The sequence below is a fragment of the Rhopalosiphum padi genome, chromosome 2, assembly GCF_020882245.1.
Source record: "Rhopalosiphum padi isolate XX-2018 chromosome 2, ASM2088224v1, whole genome shotgun sequence".
NCBI classification, from domain to species: domain Eukaryota; kingdom Metazoa; phylum Arthropoda; class Insecta; order Hemiptera; family Aphididae; genus Rhopalosiphum; species Rhopalosiphum padi.
The window spans coordinates 72,894,798-72,908,561 of record NC_083598.1 but is presented as its reverse complement, the minus strand read 5'-3'; the positions used below and the strand labels follow the sequence as shown (position 1 = coordinate 72,908,561).

Below are 13,764 nucleotides of genomic sequence, written 5' to 3'. Positions count from 1 at the left end.
TTTCCACTTTTAAATTAAATGTTTTAAAAATTCAGTAAACATACTGTCAATATTCGATAAGCTCTGTATTATGTTTATTTATTTTATCAGTAATCTATATAGGCGGCGATTGTGCTTCTAGTATATACGATTTACTATACAGCTACTTAGTGTATTATATTTTATTTAATCAAATACAGCAATCATACTAATTATTAATTAATTTTTATATTAAAACGTTTTATAATCATTTAATTACTTTGTATTAGGTGCACTATTAATTTTATAATGAACATTTAACATATTGAAATACATGTAATAGGTATGTAAAAATTGAAGTTAACACTGAGGCTGCTACAAAATGGTTTCTATTAAAAATAATTAATTTTTGGTAGAGTTAAGACTGTATCAGACAACGTTAAGTAATTGCTATACTATTGAACAACATTTGAGAAGTTTTCTCTTAGTAGGTGTATCTTTATCCCTGCATTTTCATAAAAAGTAATAAATGGGCGATGAAACTTATTTGAATAATCTTATCGTGATTTGTGTTATGCCAATTCTTAATAATATACAACAAAGTATGATAAGTTGTTTTATGTGATAAATGACAATTATTATGATCTATCGATAACTATTGTTATTTATATCTATTTTTACAAGATATGATTAATAATTAATTTGGGTTGAAAATAAATGGTAAAGCGCTGTACATATTGATATTTTATTTAGATACATTAAATTTTAGGTGTATTTTAATATGTAATGATTCATATATTATCATAGGCGGACATTTAATTGCATTTTTAGGGGGGGGGGCTATAATAATTCAATGTAAAGTGATCCCCATCCCCTTTCAATACACAAGTATAACATATTACTTTCGATCCCCCCCCGATGTCCGCCTATGTATATTATAGGTATTATGTTACTTGTACAATTTTATTTTATAATTTTATAATTATTTTTTTGATAATGAAATATGTACATTTAAATTAATTAAATATTATTCTTGGGGTTATTTTTATGAAATTGTATTTTTTTATTGAAAATAATTATACTTATTAATTTTTATATTTTAAGTCTATAATACTTGGACTTAAAATATCGGACGATAGGTACGTGTCATACGATTATAAGAATAATATAACATACTAAATAACTAAACATTCGGATATTAAATTTTATTACTTTATATTATTACTTTTATACTTTTATGATGTGATTGTGTTGAATTTCGAAAAGGTCACACCGTGCCAGTGATATTGTTGTTTATCGTTGTCAAATAAATATTATGTTTTATATATTAGTAGATATGCATATATATTATGAACGGTTAACGGTCTGGTTCACCCCATGTCCTCGTCTATGAATATTTTTTTTACTTAAATCACTAATCATTATTCAATTTTAAAATTGTTTTTAAATAGTTATATATTGTTTTAAATTATTAACATCTAAAATTAGATGTGAATTTATATATATTTATATTGACAATTTGTAGTATATAATTTAAAAATGTAATTATATTTTTAAGTATAATTTAAATCAAAAAAATCGAAAATTATGTTTAACTATTGTTTATTCATGTAATTATATTGAGTTAATTTTCATATCTAAAAACACTAACAGGTTTAAAAAAAGTATCAACACTGATGTTTTAACTATTAATCTATTTGAAAATAACAATTCATCTTCAGAAAAAGATTTTAAGTGATATTTGGTTTACTCAAAAAATGTAATTCTATAAAAAACTATTTTACATTAAAAAAATTATTTTTTCACGAGTCCTTGAGTATAAATTTCAATCTATAGAAATGGTTTATGTGTATTTTAATATCATTTTTAAATCTTATAAAAAAAAAAAATCATAAGTCTTTGTAAATTCAATTTAATTAATTTTTTTTTCACTTAGAAATTATTTAAATTTAAATTCATTGATTTAAATAATTATGTAATTATTTATTTTTTTTAACAAAAATGGATTTTGTAAAATTACCTACAAAAATATTCTTTAGAATAAAATATAATTTTAATAAATTTGTGTTATGGTGCACACTGCACATGCGTGTGTGTGTAGTATACACTGTATACGCAAATCAAGTCTTTGCTTTGTTTATTGGTTTTGATACTTTAAATGCTAAAAAGTAACGTCAGTTAAAAAAGAATAGATGTCTATAAAAAGCAAAAAGCGTAGTTTAAACAAAAATATTTATCTAGTTTTCTTATCATTAAATAAAATTATTTTGTCGTGTTAATATAAAATAATTTGTGTAGATAAAAGGATACGATGAAGATTAAACAATTTTTTTATCACTAGTAAACAGACGCATATATCGATATATTTATACATTTATAATAATATTCAAGCTTAAGTATAATTTATAAATCTTCTGTTTTTATTTGCTTATTCATTATACTATATACTCATATATTATCGGCAATACTTATTCATATTCATACAGACGTAATATTATGTCATCAATTCGTCATGTAATATAAATTAACTACTCTTAACATGCGTCGTCTGTCGTTGCCCGTTGGACGTAAAATGTTTATCAGCTGTACACGCCTATTTGTACCTTTACACTCTGACCTGTACTATAATATGATATATTTTTCGTTTACGGATAAAGTTTTTAAAACACGGTCGGATGTTGTCCGTTGGACGACTATTTAATTGTAGTTAAAATTATATTATTGTATTGGTTTTTCAAACTTCTTTTTCATTTTCCGATTACAGACGGTTTCACAGCAGCCAGCGTCGTCGGTACCCGTGCCGTCGCAGCAGCAACAGCAACCAGCGGCTCCGCGTCCGTCGTACGCGCCCCTGACCGCATTGTCCAGCATGCAACCACCTGGTTCGTCCGGCGCTGACCACCATCCACCGCCGCCGCCACTGCCGCCGCCGTCGCACCACCGACGCCATCACCATCATCATCACCACGGTGCCCCGTACAGCAGTGCGTTTTCCGCGCCGCCGCCGCCGCTAACTCAGGCTAACGGGGCCTCTTCCGACGCTTCCGACAACATCGGTGGCAAACATGAACAACCGGTGCCGCTACCGCCACCACCACCGCCGCCCTACGCCCACGGTGAGTACCTATATCATAGGTATAATAATATATTATGGACTGCGCGTCTCCTATATAGTATACCCAGCTATAGGTTGTCAAGAACCAACGCTGTTAGAAAGTCAATACCTGTGCACTCAACGGGACTTAAAGTGTATCTTTTTCTAAAAAATGTTATTATTTTTGTTGTTCTCTCGATATTAATTGGGTATAGACGGTCTTAACTTATTATATGCTATCTCTTTCTAACAGTGTTGGTCTTTGGACCTTTCTATAATCAGTCCATTTTTTTTTATAGTTCTAAGCTACTTATGCCTATACATATTACGCCTTAACCCCCCACAAACCTCCGGCTAACCGGTGTTTATATAGCTTACATTTGTGTATAATACAATTGATTTGTAAAATTAGTATCGCCGGATAAAATAAAGATGAATAGATTATAGGTACTTTAAGAAAAATAAATATTCTAGAAGTTGATCAATGTGGTATGCGAAGGGGAACCCTTCGTATCATGAGACATAAAAAAAATGTTGATTTCCTGGTCGATCTTTGGATACGCCACCGGATTATGTGCTTGCGGTACTCTATTGCAATGGCCTTATTTGATAGGGTAGTTTTTTAGTTCCATTATGACTGCGGATTCTGAATAGGCCATACTCATGGCTCATCCATATTTTATATTATGGAAGTTTTATGGTAGTTTATTCAAATTTGCAATATTATATATAATAATGGGTGAAATTTAGAAATTGTGTCATACTTTTGTAACGTTCAATAATCCACATTCCACGTGTTACCGGTAAACACTTAGCAGTTAGCGGTATCTGATTAATTATATTTATGATAATTGATAAGTAATAACTCGTGAATATTAATATTATTTCAGTTGTCTTATAACTGAATTTACATTTCATGAAAATATTAATCACCAATTGAAAAGTTTGGTTTCGTGAATATGTAATTAAAGCATTGTATTTGTAAATTTTACATATACTTATTTTTAATTTTAATTCTTTTTGATGAGTTATTTTTTTTGAATTATTTTATTGAATCATTAGAGTTTTTTTTAATATGTATTATAATTATAAATCCTCATTGACATATAATTAATGTATACAAACCATCCATCGAAAACCGCAACAGATAGGTACACGTTGTCATATATAATTTAACATTTAAATAATCACTTAAATGTATTGGCGGGTGTATATATGTTTATGTACCTATATTTTATGACTAATGTATAATATGACTGAAGCTGGTATAGATGTATTTAAATGTTTAACCTTATTTTTCTACAATCATTGTTAATAGTGTGTAAAACAGTTATTCAACGACAATTAATTATGATTGTACATTTGTACTAATTTTTAATGGCTATATTTTTAGTAACACTTTATGAATATATTTTTTTGTTGTTTTATAATTATAAATGTAGAACGAGGTGTAAAAGTGTAATGTGAAAAAACGATCACAGGAAGGGACGAATGGGGTCACTGTTCTCCATCCAACTTTTAGGCTGGGTTAAACCTACGTATTTTATAGTCTGGCACAATATGTTTACCAATCATAAAAAAAGGTCCTCTCCCTTTCGACAAATGTAAGCGGACGCCTGTGGTTGTAATAATCCCAAAATTGAATCATCGTTAAAATGTTTATGTTTTTCTTTCTATTATATGAGTAATTTAATTTATAGTATACGTATACATACAATAAACGTGATATGAATATAACTATCATACCATAAATTTAGCAATAACGCAGTGTGGAAGTTCTGATTGAACTATACTTGACCAAAAAGAAAGCTTGTTAAAAAATACTTGAAAATCAACTTGAATTATAATATAAAACTTTTATCAATTATTATGTAAAAAAGACATTGTTGTGGTTGAATATTGTTTTGTATAGTTTATAATTTAATATCACAAATATGATGTATGCATTATAGATAGTCCAAACAGATAATGAGTATCGTGTGCTTGTATTATTTAATAGTAGGTATAATACTTGTACTTTTCTATTCTTATACAATTAGAGAGCACTTAATTTATATACTAATAATTTTTTTACAAAGGAACAAAGATTTTCATAGCACTGTTGAGTATAAATAGCTTGAATGTCCGTAAAAATCCTAACTGGAACACTAAATTTATTTTTATTCAAACGTACAAAAAACTTTTTTTTAAATTTTTTAAGAAAAATAATGCAATTAAGGTCTTATATTTTACGTTCGTGTTAAAAGTCATTATGGAAAATTGACATTAACGATGGGGGAGAAAATGTAAGGTGACCGGAAAACTTTTAAAATCTTCATTGCTCTCGGAGTATAGTTGCTTTGAAAAAGAGTGCACAATGAATATTTATCACAGAAAAAAATGGTCTTTCCAAAGTTAATTTATTTTCTACCATTAAAAAAAACATTGTTGATTAATAAAATCCAATAAAAATATTGTCAAACAAATAAATAAAAAAACCGTTACAAGTTACAACCTATTACATTTAATGTAGATTTTTTAAGTTTTAATAAATGTCGTAAATAAATATAAATAAGAAATTTACAAAACAATTAAATATAAAAGTAAACATTAAATGCTGCAACTTTATAATAAAAGTAGATTTTATACTTTTTTGGTTTTCATAATAACGTAATGTTGTTGTTCAATGCTAACTGATATTATTATTAAAATAAAAGTAATGGTAAGTATTAATTATTTCACAATATTTCCTCAATTTTATCGATTTCCCAATAGATAATACTCCAATCATACGTACGTCATAGAAAAATTAGCTCAAAACTTTTGCTTGTAATTTTGATGTTAGTGTAAAATATTATTTTTAAATCAAAAATACCAATTTTTTAATGTAAAATAGCTATTATTCTTGAAGTTTTAACATATGACATTTTAAATGACAGGTTTTAATTTGTTTATAATAACATAAAATGTAGTAGTGAAATTCCTTAATCTAACCAATTATGGTTTTAACCTCAACTTTTGATTTTTTCGTGTAAAAAAACTGCTTCTGTTATTAAGTATAATGTATCCATACTTATTACTTAGTTTTGACAGTGATAAAATATTGATTAAACGAATGATATTATTAATAATTCATGAATATAATAATGCAATGATAATATACTAGACAGCATGACTTTTTTGATAAAAATGATTGGGTGGTTAGCGTTAGTGGGTTAAATTGTAGCTTGTCGTGATATGATCCAGTGTTATTTGGAGCTTACATACATTTATATGAATTATATATGTATATGAATGACAGCGTCACGGTGAGTGGTCGATGCACTGGTGAGATTTGAGCAATTAACATCACCGACCAACTAACGGTCGTCACGTGTGCACGCCGTCATCACCATCATCACGGTGAAAGTAGCAGCGGCCGACATAACAGTTATTTATATCATTATATTCTTTTTTCCTGTTTTTGGTAACCACTGAACGCGCGCACATTCAGTTTGAAGCGCATTAATCAAAATGTCCGTCCACCACCCACTTTTAGCCGAATAGAGTAGAGTACACCAGAATAACTTTGTAACCTCGTAAAAATCGTTGAGCTAAAAAAAAAGTCCCTCTTTTTCTGCTGTGCCTCGGGCAAACAGACAAAAATCGATAAAACTCCATCGATAAATAAATAGGAAAAGTTGGTAATCAAAATATTATTATTGTATACCTATATATTACACACATATTTGTCCACGTGCCGTCGTATTATTTATGTATACCACGATTCCGTTGGATTGAAAATACGATTATTGCATTCCGTATTCCCTACTTAAATAATTTGATAATAATAAAATGTATTTTTGTATAATTATGATTTTTTATAATTAATTTATATGGAATATAACTTAAATCGATCACCCATAGTAGTGGTGGGCCCACACTACTATACTATATAATATGTCGTTAGCAGATTTATATCTACCTGTGAACAGTGGGAACCATATGATCGCCTTAGAAACTAATTTTAATACGCACAATGCACATACGAGTAGTATTATTATTATAGGTCGTCATCGTTTACAAGGAACAAAAATAAAAAAAACAATGAAATACCTTTAACATATTTTCACTGATTAGCTTACATTGTTGTTATCTTTCAAACAACTTTTGTATATTTCCTGTTTACAGAGAAAATAATATGTAGGGCAACAGAACAATAATAATTTGAAAGATAAAATATCTCCATTTATTTTGAAACTAGAACTTTTTTTATTTCAAAAAAGTATTTTAGTTTTTAAATTATTGATTTATGATTTCATTTACAATATGTACAATAAATTATATAATTCACATCAAAATTATAAAGTATAACTAATCTAATTATGTGTAACCTTATTATATATTGCTGTACAGCGTTTATTTAATTTAAGGGTTCTTAGCTTCCAGCAACTTAATTTAAAATAATTATTTCATTTTATAATTTATCTCAATAAACAAGTCTTAAACATTTAAATAGATAAATAATGATTCATAAACAATAATTATAATAATAAAATTACTAACAATATAATTTATCGACAAAGAAATTAATTTGATCAATTTATTTTCTTGTAATAAATGTTTGTTTATGCTGACACATTTTTGATAAATTAAATGTCAAGAATTGTTGATTTTGGTATTTTAAGGTATGGAAATAAATTACTAAATGGTGACTATATTATGATATAGATATGAAAAAAATTACATTTTAGATATTATTTCGTAATTTGTGACTTGGTTGTTGTTAATATTCTATAATAATCTGTATTTTTGAATTCTAATTTTGTTATTACAATAAAAAATATGGTAAGTATAGTTAGTATGTACTATATATTATATAAATATTATGTTATAATTTATTTTATTTGTTCATAATTATATATTAAGAGTTAACAAAACAAAAACATACTTACATATAAACATATCCTATAGTTCGAGTAAATATTCGGTATGATATAATTATAGTTTTATACTTTTTAATTTTTACATATTCATTATTCGTAATTTATTCACTATATTTCGCATTAATAATGCTTTAAATATTGAAATTAATATTTTTGACAACGTTTAATTAGTTTTTTTTATAAAAATAGCATTGAATGTTGTGACTAGTTTAAAAATCTGTTTTATGTGTTTGGCCAAGAAAACCGTTATCCAATTTAATTTGTGTTCCGGCCTAAGAGGGGAACTGCGGTTGAATAGACTTAACTGTGATTTTGTGTTTATGACGAGAAAACTCCGTTCTGTATTTTTTAAATATAAACATTAAACAAATAAAAAAAATGGTTTTTTAATTAAGACGATTTCATATCTTATACGTTTATCAATTATCATATATTATTATCTCTTAGTATTGTTAATTTTATCAGATATCAATGGTATCATACAGTTTTAATTTATCATGCAAGACATCGTATTTTACTATACACATATCGTACTATCACGTAAAATGACTTGTTGACTTATAATAAATTACAATAAGTATATTAATAATTACAAGCATATTTAAAACATAAATATAATGTTTTAAATTTTATAAAATTATAGCGATAACTATAGTTTGTATGAAAACGATCTAGGGAGAATATTATGCGTTTCTTGAACATATTCGTATAAGCATTAAAATATCATTATTTTATTCTTTATTTAATCGTATAGAAAATATTTATTTTTATTTATATTCATTATTATCATAGATAATTAAAATTGTTATAATTATATGGTTAATTGAAATTTACGATACTTACAAATTACTGCTTTGACATTTTAATAACAGTGGTATTACTTAAAGTAATTTATATTTAAATATGATGTATTTATATATACTTATACATTTTTATGTTGTGCTATTAAAAAAAAACCGCATATATACTTTATAATTTTTGATTTTTGTATCAATACTCATAAGACTTATAATTATATTACCTCTTTATTGGTTTAATATTGCCCTAATTGATAATCACGTTTGCATTTATTGCTTATTCAATTTGTCTAAACTTCCAAAGTGGCAAGACATTTAGTATTTTTAATATATTTTTCATCTTTACCACTTAAGAGAAAATCAATTATATATTCTAAAGTAATATTATTTACATTTTTGTATCTTATTTATATAATATATATGTGCAATTTATTTAATTAGGTGACTTGTCTCTTGAATTGCATTATTTAAGCATAATTAGTTAATGACATTAATTTAACAAAGTGTTTTAGATAAAACGTAAGAAAATTATTGTATTAAATTTGAGTTTTTTAAATTGTATGTTCAGATTCCGAAACAATTTAACTTTATTTTTCTCATAGATATTTGTGTTTGTTTATTATTTTGCTTAAATTTATTTTAAAGTTTTTTTTTTATAACTTAAACTTTAAATCGTTTAGTCTTTAAACTTTTCAAGAAAAACATAGGTGTTATTTTTGATTATTTTATAAAACTGGTATGTTTGTCGAATATATTATCATTTTTTTTATTGTATCTGATATCATACCATTAGTATAATTAATAATAATATTATATTTTTTTAATAAAAATATCAATCCATGCATTTCATAGTTTTTGATCGATTTTATTTTCCAACATAAGTTTTCAGTGTATATGGTTGATTAAGACACTTTTTTGTACATTGATTATTATATATTAGTATTTTGTTCATTGAGTATTGTTAGGTACGAAGAGATATTTTGAATGAATACTTATGAATACTATATTTGAATTTTACCTATCTGTTAATAGTAAATTCGTATAAAACCATATCTATTGCTCGTACACGTTTCTTTATATTATGTTAGTAGTAGGTACTGAGTGTCTTACTAAGTGACATTCGTCCGTTTATTCGATCACTAAAAAGGTTGTTCGTTTAATGTCTTAGAATCTACGAAAACTAAAATGGTAATTTTTATAAGATTTGTAAAGATATATTTACATAACGGCACAGAAAGTTCTTTCGTGCATAATTTGTTTTTTAAAATTTAGGACATACGTTACAGATCGCTGAATATTTGTGAAACCCAAAAAATAATAATTGCATTGCTGACACGAATTTGTTGTGTATATTATATTTTACTAGCTGAATAACCCGGCTTTGCTCGTGTGTTAAATAATTGATTCGTGTATAAATTGGTTTTTGATTATAATTAAACTATTTAAAGCTTAATCATGTAATAGGTATATAATAATTTTTAAAAACGACAAATAAAATGAAATTAGAAGTAATAAGAGTTATTTACTCGTAGAAGTATTTGGAACAACTTTGTGAATTGTTTAATTAATTAAATGAAACGCTAAAAACCCATAATCTTCAAATACGACTCCCACCCCCAACAAACAATAAAAAATGAAAAATCAGGCGACGTGGTGACACTCATTAGAGTATTTAGAACAATTCTGTAAAAAAAAAAAAAAATTGAAAAATAGTTAAATAGTGTCGTCAAAAAATTAGAACAGATTATTGGTACATAAAAGTACAATCCCCTCTCCATTCAGACAAAATAAAAAAATGAAAAATCGGGTGGCGTGGTGACACTTAGAAAAGTATTTGGAACATCTCTGTGAAACAAATTGGAAAAAAAGTTAAATAGTGTCGTAACAAAATTGAAACATAAAAAAGTACTGTTCTTTTTTATATATTAGGATATTTGTTATTTAATACTATACGAATAATACGAGTAAATTAATATTTATCTCAATTCTCAATTTCTCATTTGTATATACCCATAATATGCGCATAAAGATATAAAGATTTATATATTATAAAGGAGTGAAAAATGTTTTTAGCTAATAGTGGTCTACCATTTTTTCGAGGAACTAAATACTAAAAAACATATATATCCATCGCCAAACTTTCAAGTTCATTTATATATTCTTAATTTTGTATACAGAAGCGAGAACGTATTTTGATTTACCAACGAGCAACAAACATAATATAGTTGACATAATTACTATGATTTATATTTTTATTTTTTATAATATTACGTTTTACAAAATATGCTTTAACTATTTAGAGCAAACATTGTTTTTTTATGTCCTACCAATAGAAATAGTATTGCAATTATTGCATTATTAAAAAACACATAATATTTTTCATTTATTTTTATTTTTAATATTTAATAAAAATAGTGTAAATTGCAATTAACAACCATTACATTTTATTTTAATTCTTAGATATTTTATTTTGTAGTTAATGATTTATATACTAATAAAATAATAACAGTTATTTAAATACAATTAATTTATATAAATCAAGAGTGGAAATAAAAATTGATAAACTAAAAATTATTACTGAAAATATTATTGTTTTTTTTATAAATATCGTCATCTTCAAAGAATATTTCCAGATAAACATTAAATATCCATCTGAAATTATCAATTCAATTTGAATAATATCTTCATTTTATTATGATAATTTAATGAATGATTTACGACACGAGTTATTGTAAAATGTTAATATCCCCCTCTGCTTTATTTCCCTTCTAGGTAATACAATAGTGTTGTATACAGTGATGTTGTGTTCGAGGAACACTCCGTACTAGTATATATACTCTCTGAAGCCCTTGGGTTATTTGTTATTTATCGCATCTGCCGGTCTCCCTGAACCCCCATTCATCCCAATCTGTACGAATACCAGATGTTTATTGTGCTTGTTTTGTCGCGTGTCGAGCTCATTTTTAATACAGGCTATAGCTACTTATTTGGGCGGGAAAAAAACACTCGCTCCCACACACACAATTTTCGTTTCCGTTTATTTTTGAAAGCAGATATCTAGAATAAGAAATATTTTTTTCGTTTAAATAATTAGAAAAAACAAATGTCTATCTTGTTCAAAGTGAACGTTTTTTCACGTGTTTATTTAGATTAAGTTTGTTGGGTTTTGATGGGTGATATTGTTTTTTAAATTTTATAAATTATTTGTTTTTCTATGAATTGTTTGATAATAAGTACTTTTTTTATCTTTATTGATGTATGTATACCTCGTATTTTGTCGACTATTTAGTTCATTCGTCATGACTTTCATGGTCACGAGTAATAAACTATATCATTTATAGATTTTAAGAAAATTTGATATATATATATTCTATATATATTATATTTTTAACCTATGCATTTTTGAGATATTATTTTTATAAATACTTTAAAATATGGTTTTTTTTATTTATTTTTTCTATTAATATTCATGTATAGGTACTAACTCTATAGGCAATCGATGATATTCAGTTGGAGTTTTTAAATATACTAAAAGATCATATTTTAAAATTCTTTAGATTTTTTGTACTACTTAAGGAGGGACAGGTGGAGATATTAACTTCTGTTTTAACCAATAATATTTTTGAAAATGTGACGTCTTTAAATCAAAATTCGAACTAGCGTTTGAGTTATTTAACTTTGTGTATTAAAAGGATAATAAGTCCCAAATAATGAGTTTAGACGTTATGAAGGCTATGGCAATTTAAACATTTTAGTAATTAATATTAATCTATAAATATTTATAGTTTGTTAAAATAGTTCAAGTATGATAAATAGCTCCTAGACCCAAAATTACATATATTTTATATTTTTGTAAAACCATTTTCAACGGCATTTATCCTCGATATAACATTTCAATAATAAATTAAAAACTACTCGTTCATAGTAAATAATTCTGTATATTTTAACTATTTCATTTTTTTATTTAGTGTAAATTAAATGTTCGATGTTCGAACATAAGTATTGAATTTGATTAGACAATTGAACACAAATTATTGATTATACTTTAATTTTAAATTCATAAATTAGTTATTGTCTATTTGTATTCTGTATATAATATCTTATATATAATATATTGTGTAGGTTTACATAAATACCGTAATAGCGTAGGTATAGTAACCAGGAAATAAAATTTATCATGGTCGTATATTATAATTCCATTATTAATTGTTTTTTTTGTAAAAATAGTTTTAATTTTTATATATTTATCATACTTTATGATTAGAGAAAAAACAAATATTAAACAATAAACATTATACCTGCAATATAGTTTGTATGAATCTTCTTTCATTTATGTATGTTTCCTCGTTTTATTTCTTTTTGTACTATTTTATATGTTTTACATTTTTAATTTTTTTTTTGATTTTGATACTACTTTATAGGTATCTGCGGTTATTCTTAATTACACACTAATTGTTTTAATAATGCGAAACTTTATGTTTTATTTTATCTATTTTGAAGTTGAATATTTAAATATTTTTCTAAAAGAATATGTTCAAATGTGAAATACTACAAACATCGATCATAGCATCTAACCTATAGGTAATAGGTAACCAAAACTCAACGTTTGAGTAAATATATCGTATATGGTTTGCGTAAAAAATCACCTTGTATGTAAATAATGTTATTATAACTATATATAACTTGTTGACCTCACCGTCACTCATATGTAAAATTTAAAATTTTTATATGGACAGCACCTATAAATTACAATACCAATGGGTTTTCATTTTTCATTAAGTTATCGCCGCACTAATGCCATTTTCTTGATAATGTAAAAACGCACGACCGTTATTTATTTTATTTAATGCATTTAATAAGAATTAACTTATTATTTTCGACCAGTTGGTCAGTCTACCGTGGTGACGGGTAATGACTTTAACTTAACGCGCTATTCAAATTCAAATTATGGCAACTATATAGCGTGTAGGTCCCCGTCAAATTCAAATTATTATTATGTAACTATGTGACA

At 25.8% G+C, this 13,764-nt stretch overlaps 1 protein-coding gene across 2 annotated transcripts in view; it reads left to right on the top strand.

Annotated features, from left to right (window-relative positions):
- Positions 1–13,764, top strand: part of LOC132923491 (uncharacterized) — a 118,994-nt gene that overhangs the window by 19,319 nt on the left and 85,911 nt on the right. For both annotated transcript variants that reach the window (XM_060987526.1, XM_060987527.1), the window contains exon 4: positions 2,723–3,074. In XM_060987526.1, the coding sequence (XP_060843509.1) occupies positions 2,723–3,074 (352 nt within the window). The remainder of the gene's footprint in view (positions 1–2,722; positions 3,075–13,764) is intronic.